We start from the raw sequence: 24,477 nt of genomic DNA on the forward strand, positions 1-24,477 counted from the left end.
ATAGAACATTGAATGAAAGAAGTTATTTTTGAAGTCGGTCCTGTCTCATGTGGTGATCATAAACTCGCTTTCTCTTATTTGGTCTTCCCTGACAAAGGGATGGGATGACTCCATGCTGTCGCTAGCACTTTAGAAACAGCCACAAGACACGAGACCACACTTGTTTTACAAATGAGAAAAATGAGGATCAAAGAAGTTGGGTGATAGGTCCAGTATCATAAATCTGGAACTGGCAGAACAGCCAGAAAGCTATGTCAACATAGGTCTGTCTGATTTCACTCTGTCTTTGCCTTTATGCCACTCTGCCTGTGTTAAATGTTGAAGTATTATCTTCAGCTAGATTAACACAGCCTTGGCCCACTCTCAGCCACAGCTAGTTTCTCCCTTCTACCAAATCATCCAGTAACTGAAAAATTTGCAATGTCTCAGAAGTCTTAAATATTGATGACTATTGATATCACTACAACTACAATGATAAAAATGGCAGCTTCCATTTTGGAATAGCTCACTAAATAATCACTCAGTTAAGTGTTAAGCACTTTGTTCTCATAAGACTAGGAAATATTAAGCCTTAGCAAGGTGAACTAGCTTGTGTGAAGTGACTCAGCAGTAAAGCAGCTGGATCACAGCCTAGCCCCAGGTCTAGTCTGACTCCAGCACTGCTATGCCAGCATTCAAAGGGTGTAGCAGAGAAAGAAACAAGGAAGATGGGGAAGGTGGAAAGCTGTAGGATGTGGTTCTTGATTTTTTTTTTTTTTTTCTTTTGCTGGAAAAAGAATAAAATGGAACTGCTGGCACTAACTTTCAGCCATCTCCCCCATAGTAGATCACTTGCAGCCTAAACATGAGCTGCACACAGGCAAAGTTATGCTCTTTCAATTTGGATTGGGTTGGAGGATGGGGATGCCTGCTCTGTCCGCGATGCAAATGAAAAATGTCATTTTGCATTGAAAACACAAATCCTGAGACACCAGGCTTTGTTTTCCTCTTGCATTTTATTATCTTCAAATTTGATTTAAGGCTACAGAAAATTTGTGCAAAATGGTTGCCAGCTTTTCTCATCCACCTGCTATGCTGCCCTCCACCCCTGAGGTCCCCTGTCTGGCAGGTGCAGCTTGCAGCTGTGGCAGATTTCACCCAGCATGGGACAGATGGAGGGGATACAGTCAGCACAGTGGGATAGAATTTTTAAAAAAACACATAAAACCTTCATCAAGGCCTGGTAGGGAAATGTGGTACTGATGCGAAGTATGCCAACTTGGCAGGTGCATTATGTGAGCAATATTGGGATTCCTTCTGGGGGTGGCAGTTGGCATTCCTGTAGCACAGGCAGACCATTTTGCATCTGAGCTGTTTGGGAGTAACTATAGTACATATCTGCTTGGAGAAGCATTGCAGTGGAGGTGGGGAGGCAGGGCAAAAGTGGCACAGAAGCCGCAGACACCTGCATGGAAGAAGTCCAGCTCCAGCCTTTTCTGAACCGTATGACTCGGCAAAGAGCACGTCCTTTCTGAGATTGCCTGCCTCATCTTTAAAATGGGAGTGTGTGTGGCAGAGCTGCTAAAGTTCTTCAGTGATCCATGTACCTTCCTATCTTCCCCATCACCTTGCCCAAGTGGGATCATGTGACCAACCCTATAAAGAAGGGACATGACACTCCCCAGTCTGACGCCCTCAAGAAAGGGAACACCAGGCAAGCTTCAAGGCCATACATGAACAGCATAAGTGGCTGCTGTGGCAGCTGACCAAAACCAAGAGTAAAACCCAGTAGGACCATGGTGAGGATTGTAGAGAAGGAAGATGAGGCTCCTGGCACATGGTACATTCTCCATTAAAACAGCAGTTCCTCTTAGGAGCCACTTAGCTATGTGAGCCTCTACAAGGTCCTAAAGTGGGCCAGACAATGTGAGATGATGTCTCTCTCATTTTGCATCTCACGGCAACTCTCCGAGAAATGTGATTTGAGAACCTTGAGATATGAGACAAAAGGTAAAAGTCATCGTTATCCCTGAAAGATGGCTATTTTTATTCTTTTGCCTCATGGAAAACATTCTCCTGAATTAGCATTTCTGGCAACAGTGACTTGTACAGTGTTTGATCTTCGAGGCAGTTAATAGTGGGAGAGCAAGGCATGTGCCTCAGACCAGCCTTTGAAACCTGGATCTCCCACCTACCCACTTGGGAAACCCTTAGAAAAATTATTAAATTCTTTAAGGTTGTTTATTAGACAAAATAGCAATTATCATACCTGCTTCTTAGAATTTTCCAACACAGAACCTATGGAATATACGATACACTTGTCAAGTGATATATCCCATTGGTTCAAAGATCATGTATTATAAATGTGTTACATATATAATATACACATCTACATTATATCGTATATACTATTGGTTCTGTTTGGAGAACCTTGACTAACATAGTATATATTGAGGAGGGAAAGTTAGAGACTTTAAGGAATTGATTTACACAATCGTGGGGGCTGTCAAGTCCAAAATCCGTGGGGCAATCTGGCAGCCTAGAGATTCAGGCAAGAGACTGAATCATGTAATTTTGAGTCTACGGGGTGGAAACTCAAATTGTTGTACTCTGGAGGCAGAATTCATTTTTCTTTGTAAATTTCAATGTTAAGGCTTTATTTAACATCAACTGAATATAAGCATTAATAACATATACAAAAAATCACATCTAGAGTAGTTTTCAACCAAATAATTGGGTACTGTGCTATATACAAAGTGACACATAAAATTGACCATCACACTTACATAGAAGTTGTTAAACAGTTTATTAGAATTTGCAATGTAAAATTTATAAGGCAGGAACAGAAACAGGGGAAGCTCCTCAGTGACTATTTCCTATTACTGTTCATTTATTGCCACCGCGATCATTTGTTTTCTTTTTCTTGCTCCCTGCTTCTGATACTTTTCCTTTCACATCTCATCTCTCGAGAATACAATAGCACACTTCCTATTAACACAGAAAAATAACTCATCTGCATTAATGAAAATCCTAACTTCATAAGTTTTCAAGCAAATGCATTTTTTTTTTTTCTTGGCTCTTAAGTGTATTTGACACTTGCAATTACATGCTCAGCCAGTTCTCAGTCTGCCATGACATCTGCTTCTTGAGAATAAGATTATATTATTTCTTTCATTTAAAAAAAAATTCCTGGTTCCTAGCAAGTGGCAGGTAATTATCAGGTGATCCATAATTATGTTAGACTAAGTTATGGATGTGTGAATGAGTTAGAACAAATGTAAATTTGTACTTTCTAGAGCAACAAAATAACATCTCTGGTGAAAATCTTCAGAAGAACTGTAAGTCAACTGGTCAGTTCAGCACATACTGAATGTTAACCATGTATGCGGTAGACATTTTGTGTAAGTGGGTATTATGTACTGAATGTTGTCAATTCATACGTTGAAACCCTAATCCCCAATGTGACAGCATTAGGAGGTAGGGCTTTGGGAAATGATTAGGTCAGGAAGGAAGGCCCAGGGAATGGGATCAGTGTCCTTATAAAAAAAGAGACATTGGATCTCTCTAATATGTGAAGATACAACCAGAAGATGGCCATCTGCAAACCAGGAAAGGGCCCTCGCCAGACACCAAATCTGCCAGAGCTTTGATCTTCCCAGCCTTCAAAACTGTGTTGCTTCAGCCAAGGAAACTGTGGCACTTTATTACCGCAGCCGTGCTGAATATGACAGTGGGTGAGTGGGAAACTCTCTCCTCTTCTACCACCTCCCACCAGTGTTGGTCTTGTGGTGTTTATCCTACTTACTTTGTGATGGTTCATTCCCCTTGTTAGAGCACAGGTTTCTTGAGGATGAACACCAAATAGTAACGCATCTGTACCTGGCTCAGTGTGTGGGTGGTGTGCCCTTAAGTGGAAATTGAATTTTAAAAAATGAGTTATTCTCTGGGCACTTTTTTACACTTTAATTTACTTTGCCAATCTTTTTTGCATCTTGATGAGATATAAAGTACATAGTGTTTGGAAGCTGGAAGGTACGTTTTCTGAGCAAATCTGTATATGGAATGTAGTTTCTTCATATATGTAAAGTGATGACCAGACAGCATCCTTGGCCACCTTTGAAAGAATGAAACTAACCCCTTGCTTTGAAAATTTGTAAAGGAAAAGACTTTAGAACTCTTCTATAAAAACTGAACCCCTGGGTGATCAGATGGCAGATGTTTCTCTGTACAAATATGATGATGAAATTGGAATATCATTTAACCCCTGATGAATTAAAAATTTAAGCATTGAGCAGAAATGGCTGCTGACAAGACAAAAAGGTAATACGTCTGAAGAATGACACTACCCATGAAGTAGCTGCTCCTCAGAAAACTCAAAATTAAAAATGATTATGCCTCTCAATCAACCACTAGTTGGCAGGAAATACAGAAGACTGAGAAACATTAAACTTTACCACAGGATTTCAATCAGCAAAACTCCAGTTGAGTAAACTTTCTAAGACAACTGATCCCATTTTCACAAGAAACAGACTTCAAAGCTCAGGGTGGAATGGAAGTTGAAGATATACACTGAAAGAGACTCAAGACATAGTAAGCAAACAAAAACAGGCAGAGCTACACCATGATATTTAGGAATGTATTTTGGTTGAAAAAATTACATAGCAAGCACAGAGGTTGATCATGAAATCAGTACTGAGGTGATTCTGAGAGTGGGAAAGACGGAAGGGGCTCCTGATATAGCTAGGAAGGTTTTGTCTCTCTATTTTAATGTTCTTGAAAAAGGCATTTTTTTGGATTAAATGTTTCTCCAAGTCCGTGTGTTGGAAATTTAATACCTAATATAACATCACTGGGAGGTGGGTCTTTGGGAAGTGACCAGGTTAATACCATTATCGTGGGAGTGGGTTAGTTTCCACAGGAGCAGGTTCAGATAGAAGAGGGAGTTCAGCGCCTCTCTCTCACCCTCTTACCTTCCACCATGGGATAAAGCAACAAGAAGGCCCTTACTAGATCTGACACCTTGTTATTGGACTTTCCAGCCCCTAAAACTGAAAAAAAATTTTATACATTACACAAGTCTATGGTATCATTACAACACAAGGCATACTAAAATACAGCATTTGCCTTAATGTATTAAATTACACACTTGTTTTACATCTTGTCTATGTGTATTTCTGGTATTTTAACAATTATTTTTTAATGGCTGTTCTACCTATTTCTGAGTAAGGGAAGTCCACATAAACATGATATTTCATAAGTGCAGGAACCTTGCCTTTCTTCATTGTCCTATCTCATGGCTGGAGTAGTTCTTGGCACATGGACCAAATTCATGTTTACTGAATGAACTAATAAATGAAACTGTAGCACATCAAACTACATAGAATGTCGTATTTTGATTACTATAAACTTCAGCAAAGTTACAAACTCAGATCACTAGGAATTTTTTGTGTACTGCAGACATGGTTCTTTATGACTGATGCCTACTGCAAAGGCTGCAAATACAAATAGGCCCCTCAGAGCTTCAGGCTGGCTCCTGGCAGAGTGACGGCATCAGTGATGCACAGTCTTCCTGACTGCAGGTACATGGGCAGTCTGTCATAGGTGAATCTGCAGGAGGTTAAGGTCATGATGGCATCTCTAAGTGGTGGGGCTCCAGAGCAGACTTCTGGCTAGAAGCCACGCTGCCAGGAGACCAGCCTTAAAGCCATTTTTTCACAGCAACATGTTTCATGAAGTAACTGCATGGATGATTCATGGATATTGTGTTTATTTTGTTCATTATTGATTGCCGTGTAATATTAACATAAGTTGTGTTCTAAGCTACTAGGCTTATCTGTGTTTGTGGGTTAGGGCCACAGTTTAACTCAGCAAAGCTGTAAACTAGGCATTGTCCAGGGATGGGCTTTCATCTGAAGGCTCTATTGGAGAAGGACTCAGTCACTAAGGTAAAAGAAATGGAATTCTAATGACCATGTGCACTTGGAAGACTATCCTTTAGCTGAGGAGAACCCAATCCTGACTGATACCTCAACTGCAGCCTTGTAGAGGATGCAAACTGACTCTCAGATCTGTGAGACAATCAATTTGCTGTTGGAAGCTGCTAAGTTAGTGCTTATGGGGAGAAGATTAAAGCCATCTCTCAAACACATTATCAGTAATTCTCCGTGACAATCTATAAAGTAGGTTTTGTGTCTGTTTTATTGAGTGATGTTGAGCCTCAGTTACTTCATAAGTGAGGAGCAGGATTCAATTCTAGCTTTGAGTCTCCTCAAAGTCTGTCCTTTTTACATTAAGATTATGCCTCTCTGCATGGCTTTAAATGAATCTTAAATACTAAATAAAAATTGTTTCCCTACTCCCAACATTTCTGACACCAAATATGTGGATTTTCCACACCAGTTTTCCATTTCTCTGTAGACACTAGGTGTCCTACAATTTAATTCCATTTTGACACTAACTACCTGAAGTTAGCACAGACCCACAGATTGAGAGCTCCATCCCACAAGACTGTCCTCCACTTCTTACACCAGCCACAAATAGCAGGTGCCCCAGTTACCCACATTTGTCTGACTTGGCTACAAATCAAGGCTTACCACGGCTCTTTCTGTGGGTTCAATAATTTGCTATCACAGCTCACAGAATTCCAGGAAACACTTTACTCTTATAATACTAGCTTATAATAAAAGGTATATGATAAAGAATGTAAACTAAGATGCAGATGAAGTGCGGTCTGGAAGGGTTCTGTCTCTGTAGAATTTAGGTGTACCACCCTCTCGGTATGTGGATATGCTCACCAACTTGGACGCTCTCCAAACCCCACTGCTTAGGAATTATTATGGAGGTTCTATCATGCAGACATAACCAGTTATCAACTCCATATCCAGCTCCTCTCCCTTCCACAGAGGATTGAGGAAAGGTCTTTGTTCACAATAAAGTATTCTATGCATGTAAACAATTATGGTTATTTCACCATCTTACTTTGAAAGGCATTTACATCAAGTGAGCCTGTAAAAGTGTGCAACACACACACGCAAGACACATGGCAATTGTCCGTGGACACTCTCCTGAATGAAAGGCTCCCTGTGCCTTTAGTTCTCTAACAAGCCCCTTTCAAAGCATTGTATGGGTGTGGATTGAAGGTTACCTTTTTAAAATCACGTTTTAAAAAGGCAAACGTGTGGAACACATCCCAGACTTACTAAATCATCGTGCAAACCTATTTCAGAGATGACTGTGGTTAGGCTTACTAATGGTCCCTAGAAACATCCAGGTTCCAATCACAGGAACCTGTGAATGTTATATGGCAAAAGGGCCTTTGCACACACGATTAAATCAAGGATTTTATTGTTTTATTAAATCATTGGTGCATTTATGGGGTTCAGTGTGCTGCTTTGATATACAATGTGAAATGCTTACATTGAGCAAATCAAGGATTTTAGATGGAGAGATTACCTTGGATTATCAGAGTAGGCCTTAAATGTAATCTCGATTGTCCATTAACAAAGCAAAGGGAGATTTTACTGCAGAAGAGGGGATGGGTTATGGAAGAAATAGGTTGGAGCTGTGTGCTTTAAAATAGGAGGGGCCACAAGCTAAGGAATATGGCAGACGCCAGAAGCAGAAAAAGGCAAGAAAACACTTTCTTGAAGCCTCCAGAAGGAAAACAACTCTGGTAACACCTTGCTTTTAGACTTATGACCTCCAGAATTGTAAATAACTTGGTGTTGTAAGTCACCTGGTTTGTAGTGATTTGTTAAGACAATATTAGGAAAATAATGACTTAATTTCATGTTGACTCCATATTCCTTATTAGTAAAATTTCTTTCAACCCCAAATGCACTAGATGCAAATGATATAAAAAGTGGTATCTGGGCATTACCATTTTAAGCAAAGATAATTTTATCCACCCAGCGTTTCTAGTCAGAACACATAGAACAAATCTGAATTGCAGGCTGTATTTGCTTTGTGAACAGCACCAAGCGAGAGGAATGAACAAAAAGCACCTTCCACAATCCTTGAGTCAATTGTACACCTGCACCATTTTCATGCATTTCAAAGCACTCTGACATTTTGCCTTTACTTTGCCCTTAAAACATTTTCTGTATTATCTCTCTCATTCAAATTGCAATGAAAATAAAGGAATCATGAGCTCCAAGAAGATTAAAAACTTGGTAAATTGTTTCAAAAGGATATTTCAGAAAATGACTCTCTCCTGCTCATTTTCAAACAACCATCACCCACTATCAGCACCTAATAGTGAGCCCCTTCTTTGGGAGGAATAATGAACTTTTACAACATTATGTACAAACTACCCTTATTCATATTCAAGTTGGCATTAATTACATAAACTTACACTCATTGTTCAATTAAAGCACTTCATCAAGCCCTAGGTGCATGTGGGCAGGCCCCAGGAGTCTGCCCTGTCACAAGCTCCCCGTAGGATTCTCTAATGAAAACTAATGTCTGGGAACTGCCTTGGGGAACAAGGAGGGAACATTTGCTCCAGGTGAGCCATCACATTCCCCGGCCTTTCCCTTCCAACTGCTGGTGTTTGCAAAAAAAGGAAATATTTTCATGAGCATATTACAATTGCAAAGGAAAAACTTAGATTTAAAAAAAACAATACAGTGAGATTAAATCTTTTTCTTAATTATCCAATTGCTCATTCCCTCCCAGTAAAGCAGCTGATTCTAAGGTGACTGAAAGCCGGACAATTTCTGGATATCCAGTTGGAAGACATTCATCAGAGGCATTGCTAAATGGTTGTCAAATTTTGGCAAATCTGGATCAGAGAAAGGAGAAAAATGCATAATTCATCCATACACGAGAGAGATGCAGTCTCTAATCACCACACACTCCCGGGCTTGCATAATCACAAGTAGGAAGTGTGCAGCCTCAACTTAGAGTGGCTTGGTTCCCGCTTTCACTCTAGTAGTTCCTAGTGCTGTGCTTTTTTTTTTTTTTTTTTTTTCTTTTTCCATTTTTGGCCAGGCCAGGTTTGAACTCACCACCTCCAGTATACGGCACCAGAGCCCTACTCCTTTGAACCACAGGCACTGCCCCTTAGTGTGTTTTTTTTTTTTTTTTTCATCTGAAAGTCTATAGAAGTTTTAACCTCTCAGCACTGCCTGGTGCTTAATTAGCTACCATTCCATATTGTTTTCTCTTTCCATCTATACCACCCTTAGGATCACAGTCTTCAGGGTAACGCATTGGTTTTCACTATATTTTTAATCCCCCAATTTATGCATTCATTGAGAAGAAATGGTAAAGCGGCATCGAATCTAATGTAACATTGCACAGCTCAGTATGGGCAGGGGCGGGGTCTCTGCTGTGTTATTTGCTGAACCAAATGCAGCACTTGCCCTCCACTTCCTTAGGGTATCATCCTTGATTGTTAGAGGAGACCTGTGAGTCATCCTTGACTCTTGAAATTAATAACCATGTCTTTGGCTATTAGCTTCTGAATATGTTTATGGATGAGGGAAAGAGTTGCAAAATCTTTAATATACAGGCAGTGCTCCCAGCTATCAGGGAAGTACTTCAAGAGATTATGCAGCACATACATTCACTTAATGAATATTTATGGCGTACCTACTATTTTCAAGGCATTGAGGTGGATACAAAATGAATTTAGTAGTCTTAATTGCAAGCGTGTGTGTGAAGTCAACCTATCTACCTCCCACATGTGTGTTTGTGTATGTGTATTATGCTGGCTGGGTGGAAAACAGGGAAAAATGAAGCGGGAATAAGAAAAGAACAAGTTAAAGCATGTACACAAACAAAGAAGGGATTTTACCCCTCAAATGAAGTGGTGGATTAGTATTTACTTAGAGAACAAAAAATTAGCTCAACAGTGGGAGGTGTTGAAAAAACATGTGATATAACCCCTGAAGATCAGATATTGGTTTTTCCAAGAAACCCTTCCTGCCCACACTCCCTACCCCTCCTAGTCTGGGGAAAGTTCCCTCCTACTATTCCCTTGGCCTCTATACTAACCCTATAATTGCTCTTATCATATTGAAATGCAATTTCACCTTGCTACATGTCTGTTACTGTAAGGGCATCACCATGTGCCTTGGCATTGTTCCCCTGGCACCAAGCAATGTTGTCTAAGCCATGGTAGATACTCTGGAAATGCCAGCTGAACTCGACTGGGCACTCCATACAGCACAGAGCACAAGTTCTCAGAAAGGATTTGGTCAGTGAAGTGATCCCACTTTAGAAATCAAGAGGCAAAGGTTTTAGACATCATCTTTTCAAGATTCTCATTGCTAATTCAGACAATTTCCTGAAGTTATAATAATAAAAATCAAGATCTCTCAGATTTGGGTTCAGAAGAATTTGAATCAGGATTCAGAAATCTGCCCTTAAACAAGCTCCTCAGCAAACACCAGCGCAGATGGGCCCCACCTACACTCAAGAACATTGCTCTCCTGATAGAGCTCCCCAAGAGAGGATGCCAATGCTTTTGCTCATCAGTAAATTCCAACTTAATAGCAAATACATGTGGTGTTTATTTTTCCATTCTTTAGATACTAAGGATAATGGTCATCAATTCCACCCAAGTTGTTGCAAAAGGCCTGACCTCATCCTTACTGGTCAAATGGTACTCCATAGTACGCATATACCACATTTTGATAACCCACTCATGAACTGATGGGTGCTTGGGTTGATTCCTCATCTTTGCAACTGTGAATTGGGGTGCAATTAACGTTCAAGTGCAGATGTCTTTTTGATAAAATGACTTTTCCTTTGGGTAAATACGCAGTTGGGATTGCTAGATCAAATGGTAGTTGGACTTTTTTAAAAAAAGCTATTCTACCTGGGGTAAGGTGATATATCATTATGGTTTTAATTTGAATTTCCCTGATGACTATTGATGCTGAGTACTGTTATCTTTTGAAAAGCTTCTGTTCATGTCTTTTACCCAATTTTTAATGTGGGTTATTTGTCTTACTGATTTGCTTGAGTTATTTGTAGATAGTTAGTAGCCCTTTATGGAATCTATAGTCTGCAAATATTTTCTCCCATTCTGTAGGTTGTCCACTTGATATGTTGATTATTTCCTTAGCTGGGCAGAAGCTTTTTAATTTAATCAAAGCCTATTTATTTTTGTTGTTGCTGTGATTGCCATTGGAGTCTTCTTTGTAAATTCTTTGCCCTAGGCTGGTATCTGGAAGAGCTTTTCCAACATTTTCTTTTAGTAGTCTTAGGATTTCATGCCTTGCCACTTACGTCTTTAATCTATCTTGAATTTTTGTGAGTGGTGAGAAAGATGGACACTGTTTCATTCTCCTGCATGTGGCCATCCAATTATTTCAGCAGCATTTATTAAATAGGGCTTCCTTACCACAGTGGATGCTGTTGTCTTTTGTGTCAAAGATCAGTTTTCTATGTGTGTGGCTTTATATCTGGGTTTTCAGTTCTATTCTCTATATCTGTATTTTTGTGACAATATCATGCTGTTTTGATTACTATAGCCTTGTAGTATAGTTTTAAGTCTGCTAACTTGATACCTTCAGATTGGTTCTTTTTTTCTTTAAATCATAGCTGTGTACATTAATGTGATCATGGGGCATCATACACTAGTTTCATAGACTGTTTGACACATTTTCATCACTCTGGTTAACATAGCCTACCTGGCATTTTCTTATTGTGCTAAGACATTTACATTCCACATTTACTAAGCTTCATGTATACCCTTGTAAGATGCACTGCAGGTGTAATCCCCCCAATCCCCTTCCCTCTGCCCACCTCTCCCTCCCCTCCCTTTCCCCCTTCCCCCTATTCTTAGGTTGTAACTGGGTTATAGCTTTCATGTGAAAGCCATAAATTAGTTTCATAGTAGGGCTGAGTACATTGGATACTTTTTCTTCCATTCTTGAGATACTTTACTAAGAAGAATATGTTCCAGCTCCATCCACGTAAACATCAAAGAGGTAAAGTCTCCATCTTTCTTTAAGGCTGCATAATATTCCATGGTGTACATATACCACAATTAATCCATTCGTGGATCAATGGGCACTTGGGTTTTTTCCATGACTTAGCATTATGAATAGGGCTGCAATAAACATTCTGGTATGAACATCTTTAGTGCCAAAGATGAAATATTTGGGAGTTTATCTAACAAAAGACATTAAAGATCTCTATAAAGAGAACTATGAAACTCTAAGAAAAGAAATAGCTGAAAATGTTTAATGGAAAAACATACTATGCTCATGGCTGGGAAGAGTCAACATTGTTAAAATGTCCATACTACCCAAAGCAATATATAATTTTAATGCAATCCCTATTAAAGCCCCACTGTTATACTTTAAAGATCTTTTTTCTTAAGATGGATTTGGCTATTTGGGCTCTTTTCTGTCCCCAAATGAAGCATAGAACTTTTCTAGATCTGTGAAATGTCATTGGTATTTTGATGGGGATTGCATTGAATCTAAAAATAGGTTTAAGTAGTATGAATGTAATGTTTCTACTGATCCAAGGGCAAGATATGTATTTTCCATTTGTGTCATCTGCAATTTCTTTCCTCTCTTTATGGAACTCTTTCATCTCCTTGGTTGACTATATTCCTAGGTGTTTTATTTTCTGATATTGAGTCTTTGATTTGACTATCAGTTTGGTATTGTTGGTGTATAGGAATGTATTTGCATACATTGACTTTGTAACCTGAGACTTTGCTGAATTTATTAATCAATTCCAAGAGTGTCTTGGTGGAATCTTTGGGGTTTTTTAGATAAAGGGTCATTTCATCAGCAAAAAGTGAAAGTTTGACCTTCTCTTTCCCAATCTGGATACTCTTTCTTTCTCTTGCCTGATTTTCTCTGGATGCATTTCCCATCTTAAAACCTGAAGATAAGCGGTTTGAACAATTCACATTGTCTGACAAACCATAGTAATGTTTTCATTTCTGAAAATGGCTCTTTGGATAAAAATCTTTTGCATTATTAGTCTACTCCTGACTAGGGTATTATCTTAGCCCATGGAGCTAAGTACATGAGCAAAACTGCAGTAATGTTGCATAAGTTATGTCTGTAAGCCTTTGTATAGACCCAGGGACCTTCCTGTACCGGGAGGGAGGGAGGGAGGTGTCCTAGAAGAGTTTTAAAGGAATTTTATTGATTTCAAGGGTAGGACTTTTTGGAATACGCCAAGCCCAATTTTCTAAATATCAGGTTAAACAAAACTTAGCTATATCCATACCCATCCCCAGAAACCTGGACTATGTAGAAATTATAGGAAGCATCACGCAGGGTAAGTCAATTAGTCTATAGTCCTAAACAAAATAAATCTTCAGTAAACGCTGTTGTGATTTCAGAATTAATGCAAAGATTTCATAAATAGGGAAACATTATCAAGAGTGTCGCAGTGAATTATAGACCTTGGTCTCCAACTCATAGGAGTTTGCCCTGGAAGCCATATTGAAGTGAAAGTCATTAACATAGTTCATGTTGTAAGAGGATAGTGCTCTGCAGACTATTTGAAATTCTGTGAGCATCTCACCCAGACCCCAATAACCCTTTGAAATATGCTGAGCCATGGCTCTTGCCACCCAGGGGAATCATAAAATGAGTAAGAGGACAGAGAAATCACATTTTGTAACTGAGATCATTTCATGGGCAGTTTGCCAGCTATTTGGAAAGCTATAACGTAAAGGTCTTAATATGAGGTATTTATAAAGTGCAGTGCCATGCATCCATAAAAGCACTTTTAAAATGATATGAAAGGACACTTCTAAGTCCTGCTGCCTTAGCCTTAAAATTCTATTTTGTTATAAGAATTTAGGATGTAGAATGATATTAGATTTCAGCAGGAACAGAAAGTAGTTTTCAGGATGAACAATTAGGACATTTCCTGTATGTAGCAATTACCATCTATTATCCAGCAGAAACACTCCCCAGATATCAGATTATGGTCATGTTTGTCCAAACAGTGATGATAACATAGGTAACACTCACCCAACACAGGTTGTGGCTTTGACATAGCTGGCAAGGCTGAAAAACAATGATTTTGCAGCATCTTGAGTGAGAAACAAAATATTTAAAAATTAAAATGACCAAAATTAGAATGAAATAAAGGAATAATAGTAATTTTAGAAACAGATACTTACAAGCTACCATTACCAGCAGTGAGCATGTGAAGACACTGGCCAATATTCCTTCCATAAACCATCTGAAACAACAGCAATGTTCAAGTTTAGCATCCAAATTATGCATTCCCAACCCTTGAGATGTTCTTTTAGACTTACTATAGACCTATGATTTCAAGATTTACTATAAAACTGCAGTAATAAAAATAGTGTGGTATTGACAAAATAATACGCATGGATCAATGAAGGAGATTAGACCAGAAATAGACCCATCCAGACACAGTAACTCATTTTTAACAGGTGCAGAAGAAATTCAAAGGAGAAAGGATAGGGTTTTTTGTTTTTTGACAAAAGGTATTAGAACTATTGGATAGTCACATGCAAAAGAATAAACCTCCACATCTATACCATAACTTTTGCAAAACTTAACTCAAAATGGGTCATAGTGGAGAAAAAGGCACTGGCCTAAGTAACTTTGGGAAAGAAAATTTCAGCTGGAACTCTAAGTCAGGTGTGGGTAGATGATTGAGACTTCTGTATGCTTGTCCTAAGATTGAACAAGTACCTGCGTAGATGGCTGCCGGTGGGCACCTGGCTGCCTCCTGCTGGAGCAGGAGGCTGCATGTAATTCCGTTGAGGGCAGAGTGAGCCATGTGGTACTGGACTAGAGTTAGATATGTCAATATGAACTCATTAAGCTTAATATATATGGACAGATACAGAGATAATTTTGATATGTACACATACGTGAACTGATCTTTATACATGTTTCCTCATTTCATCTACTGGCAGGACCTAAAGTAATAACGTCCCAGGAGCACCAAGCACATCCAACACCTAGATCTTGGTTTCCAATATTCTGTAATAAAAGGAACTAGGGATTCTTAGAAAATGGCCCAGGGCCAGGCAGGGAAAACCCACGATGAGTCTTCTGGTAGTGCCAGAAGCAAGAGAAAGTTTTTTAAAATAGGAATATGTGAAAAAGATACAGGAAAGAGTATCCCAATAGCAAAAGTGGGAGCAATTTGAGCAAGAAAGTCAACAACATATATGTCGGATTGTAACCCAGAGTATAAAAGGAAAATCCATGAATATATACTGATACAAATGTTTAAATAACTAAAGCAGGAAGAAGAAAACTAAAGGAAGTTAAGGCAGTTTAGCATCACTCTGGGAGTAGATGTTCCCCCAGCTAGATTTAATTAAGGGGGAAGCTATTCCATCCGTGCCAAGAGTGCTTACAAAAGCAGGAATTATAAAGGAACTTTGTGTTTAACAGGTGAGTATTGGGGCGGGTAATACAGGGTGTCTGACACTGCTGGGCTCTGGAGGAGAGGAATGGATGGATGGAAAGATGGTGGGCAGATGGGAGAAGCAGATCTGAAGCTTGCTAAGGAGCTGGACTTATATATGTCATCTGATTGAGTCTCAGAGAGACACAAGGAGGTGCAAGGCTGGTGGGAGGAAAGTTAGTTATGAGGCTACTTGTAATAGCTCAAGATAGGCCAGGCATGATGGCTCAACCTGTAACCCTAGCGCCCAGGGAGGCTGATGTGGGTGAGTTGCTTGAGCTCAGGAGTTTGAGACCAGCTTGAGCAAGAGTGAGACTGTCTCAAAAAAAAAAAAATAAATAAATAAAAACCCTCAAGATACATCTGAACCACAGGCACAGCAGTGGGCAGATAGAGGTCTGTTTACCCACTCCTCTAAATCCCATGGCATTCATTTACTGTAAAAATGCTACCCAGAGCACCCAGCCTACCACTCCCTTTCACAAATGAACATTCCATTTAATAAAGTAATTATTGTCTCTATCCTGAAATAAAGTTAAGTCATAACCCATCTGCCTACACATCTAAATAAAAGAACTGCAATAAGTAAGAAACATAGATAATTTAAAACAAAATGACAAATACGTATCACCATACTAGATGGCGTTCCAAATACAGTTGCCCCTCCGTATCTACCTGTTCCACGGACTCGACAAATCAAAAATTAGAAACATTTTTAAAATAAAAGTAACAATACACTAATACAAATTATGAATTTTTAAAATAAGAGTGACAATTATTTACACAGCATGTACCTTGCTTTGTAAATTATCTAGAGATGATTTAAAGTATACAAGAGGATCTTTGTAGGTTATATGCAAATACTAACTATGCCATTTTATATAAGATTTCGGTATCCAAGGGAAGTCCTGGAATCAATCCTGAGTATCCTTAGGGACAGCTGTATCCAATGCTGTGCTTCCTAATTACAAATAACGTATATCTTGGAAGTCCTTATTGGTACAGATCTCCCTCCCTCTTTCCCTCTTCTCTGTCCCCCATCACTCTAACTTTATCACTTAATGCAGTTGTGAAGTGCAATTGAAATAGATTATCATTCTGTTTAGAGAAAACTATTTGTCCAATCCTCTATATTTGAATATATGAATTATTTCTATTTTTTATTGCAAAAATGAGGTCCAAGGGACCCCAAAAAAGTAAAATAATCTTGAGAAAGATAGAGGACTCACACTTTTCCAGTTTCAAAACTTACTACACTGCATGCAAAAGAATGAAGTTGAACCCTTAATTTAGACCACGAACAAAAACTAACAGGAGGTGAATTAAAAACTTGAATGTAAGAGATAAAATTATAAAAGCACTTACAACAAAACATGGGAAAACTTCATGACACCAGATTTGGCAATGACTTAGTCAGTTTGACATAGAAAGCAAAGGCAACAACAACAAAAAATAGACTACATAAAAAACTTAAAACCTCTGCGCCTCAAAGGACACAATCAACAGAGTGAAAAGGTAACCCACAGGAGAAAATATTTGCAAATCACGTATCTGGTAAGAGGTTAACATCCAAAATGTACAATGGACTCATAATTCAACCCATAAAAACACAACCAGATTAAAAATTGGGCAAAGAACTTGAATAGATATTTGCAGAGAAGCACACATGTCTAATAAACACAATGAAAACACGGTCAACATCATTAGCCGTCAAGAAAATGTAAATCAAAATCACAGCGAAATATCACACCACAGCCACTAGGATGGTTCTAACCCCAAAGACCGACAATAACAAGTGACGTCAAGGATGAGGAAAACTTGGATCCCTCATACATTGTGGGTGGGATGTAAAATAATACAGTCCATTTGGAAAGCTTTTCAGCAGTCCCTAAAAATTTTAAATATAGTATTACCATATGCCCTGAAATTCCATTCCTAAGTATTTACCCAAGATAAGAGGAAAGCATATGTTCACACAAAAACTGGTACACCCATGTTCATAGCAGCATTGGTCATAATGATCTAATAGTGGGCACAATTCATTAAGTGATGAATGAGTGAACAGAACAGCAAAAATGAGGTCTACGTGGGAACATCTTTTTTATTTTTATTATTTTTTTGCAGTTTTTAGCCCGGGCCAGGCTCAAACCCACCACCCACCCCGTATATGGGGTCAGCGCCCTACTCCTTGAGCCACAGGCATCACCCTACATGGGAATATTATTGAGCCATAAAAATGAATGTTACAATGCGGAGGAACCTTGAAAGCATTATACTAACTGACAGTTTGTGAATATAATATCTAAAAATAACCTTTTAAAAAAATTTGAAACTATTTAAAAGCACAGTAAATAGCATTCTATGTATGTTACTTTTTACGTTGTTATATGTGCAAAATGAATTCCTTAAAAGAATATGGCTAGGCCAAAGCAGATATGCGATTTTAAATTTGGCAAAAGATGTCAAACCTCCCTACCTAGGGGTTTTAAGTATAAATTGTTAAAAAATTCACCAGTCATAAAGCAATATGTCTGCTACTCTACAACCTTGCCCAAAAAAGTGTGTTACTAAACAGTTGGACTTTTCCCAGTCTGAAAGGTGTTTCCCCCTCCCCCCACTAAGGGATAGATTAATTGTTTTAAAAAATAATGTATTTACTGTTTTTATTTTCAAAATATGAATCATTTGAAAGAGATGAAAAATAGATAAAGGAAAATATCCTTAAAAACTCACCATCCATAAGCAGTCATCACTAAAATCTGATGATATCCATCTAGGCAGCTCTACACATGCATCTCTAAAACTTTTTCTAAATTGAGCTCTAACATATGTACAGTAAAGTATATAAAGTGCATATCTTGACTTATTTTTTACATAAACCTCTGTAGTTGCTACCCAGATTAAGAGAAGAATGTTTTCTATAAGGTCCCTTCAATGTCCCTTCCAGTCTATACCCTCCTAATTACCCCCTATTGACCACTATTCTTGCCCTTGTAATAACTGATTCGTTTTGCTTTGCTTGGAGCATCCCTAATCTAAAAATCTGAATTCTGAAATGTTTCAAAATTTAAAGCTCCCTGAGTGCCGACATGATGACACAGTGGAAAATTCCACACTTCGTGTGATGGGTGCACAAAATTATGAAAAATATGGTATAAATTTCCCTTCGGGCTATGTGTATAAGGTGCCTATGAAACGGAAATGAATTTTTGTGTTTAGACTTGGGCCCCATCCCCAAGATATCTCATTTTGTATATTTAAATATTCCAATCTCTAACAAAAAAAATTCCAAAATCCAAACACTTCTGGTCGTAAGCATTTTGAGTAAGGGATGCTCAACCTGTGTGTAATCACATTGACCCTCCTGTCATCTGTCACTGGCCTATCTGTAAGAAAATTCTACACTCTTGCCCATGTCAGTACTTCTTTTATAAGAATCCCTTTTACTTAAATAACCTTTTTATTTAGAATAATTTAGATAGTCAGAAAAATTGCAAAATACAGTTCAGAAGGTTCCCAGGTGGCCCTCAGCCAATGTTCTCTGACTAGCCTCTTATATTACCATGGTGCATTTGGCACACTTAAGGAAACAACCTTGGTGGCCTGCTATTATCTCAACTCTGTGCTTCCTTTGGGTTCAGTCTTATCCTTTTTCTTTTTTTTTTTTAATATTAAATCATAGCTGTGTACATTAATGCGGTCATAGGGCACCATACACTGGTTTTATAAACAGTCTGACACATTTTCATTACACTGGTTAACATAGCTTTCCTGGCATTTTCTTAGTTATTGTATTAAGACAATTATATTCTACATTTACTAAGTTTCACATGTACCCTTGTAAGATGCACTGCAGGTGTAATCCCACCAATCACCCTCCCTCCGCCCATCCTCCCCCCTCCCTATCCCCCTTCCCTATCCCCCTTCCCCCTATTCTTAGGTTATAACTGGGTTATAGCTTTCATATGAAAGCCATAAATTAGTTTCATAGTAAGGCTGAGTACATTGGATACTTTTTCTTCCACCTTGAGATACTTTACTAAGAAGAATGTTCCAGCTCCATTCATGTAAACATGAAAGAGGTAAAGTCTCCATCTTTAAGGCTGCATAATATTCCATGGTGTACATATACCACAATTTATTCCATTCGTGGATCGATGGGCACTGGGCTTTTTCCATGACTTAGCAATTGTGAATTGTGCTGCAATAAACATTCTGGTGCAAATATCTTTGTTATAATGTGATTTTTGGTCTTCTGGGTATATTCCTATACCATCTAACTCCAGTAAGATTAGCCCATATCACAAAATCCCAAGACCAGAGATGTTGGCGTGGATGTGTAGAAAAGGGAACACTTCTACACTGCTGGTGGGAATGCAAATTAATACATTCCGTTTGGAAAGATGTTTGGAGAACACTTAGAGATCTAAAAATAGATCTGCCAGTCTTTTCCTTTCTCTGGTCAGGAACCCATCTAGGTTACCATGTTACATGTAGCCAGACTCATCTTAGTTTTGATGACCTTGCCAGTTTTAAGGAATGCTAATCATTTAATATGATGAATGCCCCTCAATTTGAGATTTTCTGCTGGTTTTCTCATGATTAAACTGAAGTTTTCAAGATCACACAAGTGAAATGAAACGTTCTTCTTGTGTCCAGGGTAATGCAATCGACATAACTTTTTATTTTTAATTTCAGGTTAATTTGGGGGTACACACATTAAGATAAATTGCTTTTGTAAGGTTAAAGTCTGGTTGTAGTTGTGTTTTTCACCCAGAAAGTGTGCCACATACCCGTGCAATGTACCCAATGGGTGGGAACTTACCAAGTCCTTCTCTTTCCCTCTATTTGAATTTAAGTTAGTTTTTCTCTCATGTGAGCCTGTAGTTATTAATCTACTATTTTCAAATTGGTACTGAGTACCTATGATACTCATGTTTCCATTCTTGTGATATGTTGCTTAGGATAATAATCTCAAAATCTGTCCAGGTTGTTGCAAGAGATAAGACAATCTCTTATTTTTTGTAGCTGAGTAATATTCCACATGGTATACACATACCACAATTTATTAATCCTGTCACATGTGAAAGGACATGAGGCATATCTTAGTGCTGCTGATGCTGACTTGTTCACTGAGTTAGTGTTTTCTCAGTTTCTTCCCTGTAAGTTTACCTTTCCCCCTTCTTCTTTTCCATACTTTTTTTTTTCCTGAGACAATCTCACTAGGTCGCTCTTGGTGGTGTGCCATAGCGTCACAGCTCACAGCAACCTCAGGGCTTGAGTGATTCTCTTGCCTCAGCTTCCCAAGTAGTTGGGACTACAGGTTCCTGCCACAATGCCCAGCTATTTGTTGTTGTTGTTGCAGTTGTCATTGTTGTTTAGCTGGCCCGGACCGGGTTTGAACCCGCCAGTCTCAGTGCATGTGACTGGTGCCCTACCCACTGACCTACAGGTGTCGAGCCCATTTCATACTTTTTGGAAGCAAGTTTCAAAGTGCAACTCACTCTCAAAGGACTGAGAGTTAAGTGTCATTGCTTAAGGGTATGGGGGGAGTTTAAACAAAAACTAACTCGAGGACATCAATGGTTCTGTGAAATAAAAGAAAGTCTTCCATATTCAACTTGGAGGTTTGGTAAAACACCAAGTGAAATCAAGCCACACATGTCTTCATCACGATTTCACTGAACCTCTATTATACTGATACAGATTACGATCCTCCAACTTGGAATATAGAATGCATAATTTTGCAAATTTATTTTTAACCATAGGACCTCCTTCCCCCCTTTTGTTCTTTTGGTCCCATTGTGATCTAAAAATGCTTTTCAAACCCCACAATTATCTGGGAAGCTATTTTGAAACACCAATTCTCAGTAGATCTAAATTTGTATCTCAAGAGAGGGGATCTAGGACTTTGAAGAGCTGCTTTTTTTTTTTTTTTTTTTTTAAGATACAAAGTGGGGCTGAGATACTCGGTCCCCAAGATGTGGGACTCAAGAGCAGGTAGCAGTTGCTGGGCAGAGTTCAAGGACCATCAGGAGCTCCGGATTTAACTATTCACCTTTATTTTATTGACTCAGCAAATATTGAGAAGCCCTGACACTGAGAATAAAGCAGAGAGGGAGTCAGAGTGTCTCTGCTCTCAGGTCGCTCAGTCTTGAAGGTGAGCTAGGTGACATTTAAATAAGTGAACATTTAGTAGGTTTGGGGAGACAGGTGCTCTGACAAATGGAAAAATAAGGTGTGTGAGACGGAGCGGTGTGCTATTTATACATGGTTGTCAGATAAAGTCTCTGGTAATGTGACATTTGAACAGATTCTCGAAGGAAGTCAAGTCACGTGTTACGAAGCTAGCTGGAGAAGGCTTGGATGAGGGAAAGTCCACAGCAAGTACAAAGGCCCTGGGGCATGAGTGGGCTCAGCACCAAGGAGTTTGATCACTGCCCTGGGGACTTGGGAAGGACCAGAAGGCAGAGGAGGAACATGCAGGACAGAGCGGAGAGCAGGAATATGCCCATAATAGGCACAAAGAGACATTTTATGTTAGGATATTCACATACAGGGGGAAAGGTGGATTTTCAGCAGGGACTGCAAGTGCCCTTGAACTCCAGACCAGACACTTAGACTGCACCTGTGACAGGAGTCACTGCACAAAGGATGATTACGTGGTAAAATCCAATTTTAAGCAAAAGGCACTAGTTTTTGTACGCTTTGTAAGAAGATGGGAGGGGGTGTTGAGAGATAAATGGGCACTTAAAATGGACACATAAGTGAGACTCTTTTAACCACAGAGCTGTTTAAAATGTTTTGTGGAAATATGCAAGGGAGTCATCAATTACACTTCAGTAAGAATGAAATACCACTGCATGAAAATAAAATCGGAATTACCTTGCACATGCAAAACTGATTAAGCACATAGCAAACAGGATTGCCTGAAAGGAGACCTCTTGAGACAAACTGGTTTCTAATAGAAAGAATAAAAATAAATGAATTAGAAATCATCACTGATTAAATAGAACAACAAAATCATACTGAAACTTCACACGGAAAAGGTAGTTTTGAAAGGTCTTTCAGTTCAAGCAATTTGTCATAAATAACAAAATAATACACAGGGTCATTCATTAGAAAATGTCTAAATTTCTTCTATTAAACAAAAATATACTATTTATAGTCGTGGGCTTGCCTTTTCCTTTACTGTTGGGAAAAGGCTTTGTAGAGTTTATGCTAATGTCAGAAATTTGACACTGATGAAGATGGTCATGATGATAGGAATGCCTAAAATTTGTAGAGTGCCTTGTGATTCACAAGGAACTTTTATACATCACTTCATTTAATCGGCACAGAACGTTTTTAGGCAGGTACCATTTTCTTAGTTTTGAAATTGAGAAGACTGAGAGAAATGATGAAATTGCCCAAGGTCACACGGCTATGAGTTGTCAGAGCCAAGATTTTAAAACTATATCTAGACAGAACATAATGTTTTGTCTGAAGTGGGGCAAGGACAGACAATTGCAACTTTGCATACTGGAAGTCTCTAAGGACCTAAAAGAGAACATATATTATGCAATATTTGTCTTTGCAAAACTCTTTGCATCAGTAAGATATTTCAGGGCTGTCAAGCCACAGTGGAAACTACAAATCCTCCAGCAATTATTAACATAAGAGTTAAACCAAGGATGAACCTGAGTGTTACTCTGATTCCCTCAAAGAAATCAGGGCTGGCTTAAGAATGACCACATAAAGACCAAAAGGAGGGACCTCAACTTAATGTTTACCAAATGCTCCCAAAGCTCAATTCTGTAGGAGTTGTTTAAAACTTGGAATGACTTAGTGCTAAGAATGCATTTATTTTTGCTATTTATGCTGTGAATGAGGATTGAGTTAGCTAACAAAACCTAGTTAGCCCACAATGGGGGTGGAATACTGAAGATTGGCAATTCAAAACGTTGCAGTAGTAAATTACGTGACTGCCACTGCACAGTATTTCATGTACACTGTGGATTAAGTATGTTATTGTGAGTTCAATTGAGCACTCAGCCATCCTTCTGAAGTGTGCTTCTATTCTTAGCCTCTCCTGATTTCATGCAGAATTTGAAAAACATTTTCTCACAGAAACAAATGCAGCTTGAGAAATTAACAAGAGCACTAGATGTGGGTACTGAAGGATGAATGGGTTCAAATTTGAGTTCTACCAAGATATGAGTTGCGTGACTTTAGACGAGTTATTCCTGATTTCTTCCTTCGCTAGTCACTTATTACCCATTTAGGCTCAACCTCCTCCAGGAAGCCTACCATGATTTTTCTGGCTCCTCCTCTGCTCTTTCCTTGTACTATACCTTGCTCCTGTCTCCATCAGCTCTCTCTTCACACTACTGAAATTTCTGTTTTGTTTCCCTACATTTCCCCACTAGACTGCAAGCTTGTTGGACACAGCCATCTACTTCTTGTTCTCTGGGGGCGATTCCCATCTATTTCTTAGGGAATCCCCTCTCTCCTTCTCTTAGGTGGAGTTTTTGATTTCTCTGATATTCCTCCTGATTCCTTCCAAGCTTTTTGGAATTTGGAATCCTTACTGGTGAAGTTTTTTCAATGTATATGGGGAACTTCCAGAATCAGTGAATCTCATTTCTGGGGCTCTTACAATAAGACCACACAGCTACGATGTCTTTCTCCCAAAAGAGAAATTTGGAAGGTTGAAAGGTGTAAGCACAGAGGCACCAGAATCCATCACAGAGAGAAATCCTTTAAAAAGTAACACAGACACGGAAGGGAAGAGGCGACAAAAGCTAGAGACTGACACCGTCCTCAACTCTATGCCTGGAATTTTCACCAACAGGAGTCAATACTGTTGATTAATCCAGTTCGAGGTGGGTTTCCACTCATTGGAACTTAAAGCCCCGAGTGACGTAAATGATGTCATACGTGTCTGTATGCTAAGCACTAAAGCATCGCCTGTGACAGAACACACACATGAAAACTGCAAGCGAAAGACCTTAACCGGAGAGGCAGCCCGGCCCACCCAGCGCTTCAAAACCTAGTGAGGAAGTCAAATGTCTCCAATAGCGGAGGGGGCCACGGGGAAGGGAAGTGCTGTCTCACCTAGAAATGAAACTTAAA

At 39.0% G+C, this 24,477-nt stretch overlaps 1 protein-coding gene across 1 annotated transcript in view; it reads right to left on the reverse strand.

The window, feature by feature from the left end:
* Positions 1–8,210: 8,210 nt before the first annotated feature.
* Positions 8,211–24,477, reverse strand: part of TMEM71 (transmembrane protein 71) — a 38,465-nt gene continuing 22,198 nt past the window's right edge. The window contains exons 9-12 of the mRNA XM_053558272.1: positions 22,249–22,324; positions 14,093–14,154; positions 13,941–13,976; positions 8,211–8,761 (exon numbers count right to left, since the gene is read on the reverse strand). Of these exons, the coding sequence (XP_053414247.1) occupies positions 8,670–8,761; positions 13,941–13,976; positions 14,093–14,154; positions 22,249–22,324 (266 nt within the window). The 3' untranslated portion in view covers positions 8,211–8,669. The remainder of the gene's footprint in view (positions 8,762–13,940; positions 13,977–14,092; positions 14,155–22,248; positions 22,325–24,477) is intronic.

Source organism: Nycticebus coucang, chromosome 13, assembly GCF_027406575.1.
Source record: "Nycticebus coucang isolate mNycCou1 chromosome 13, mNycCou1.pri, whole genome shotgun sequence".
In the NCBI taxonomy this organism is placed as follows: domain Eukaryota; kingdom Metazoa; phylum Chordata; class Mammalia; order Primates; family Lorisidae; genus Nycticebus; species Nycticebus coucang.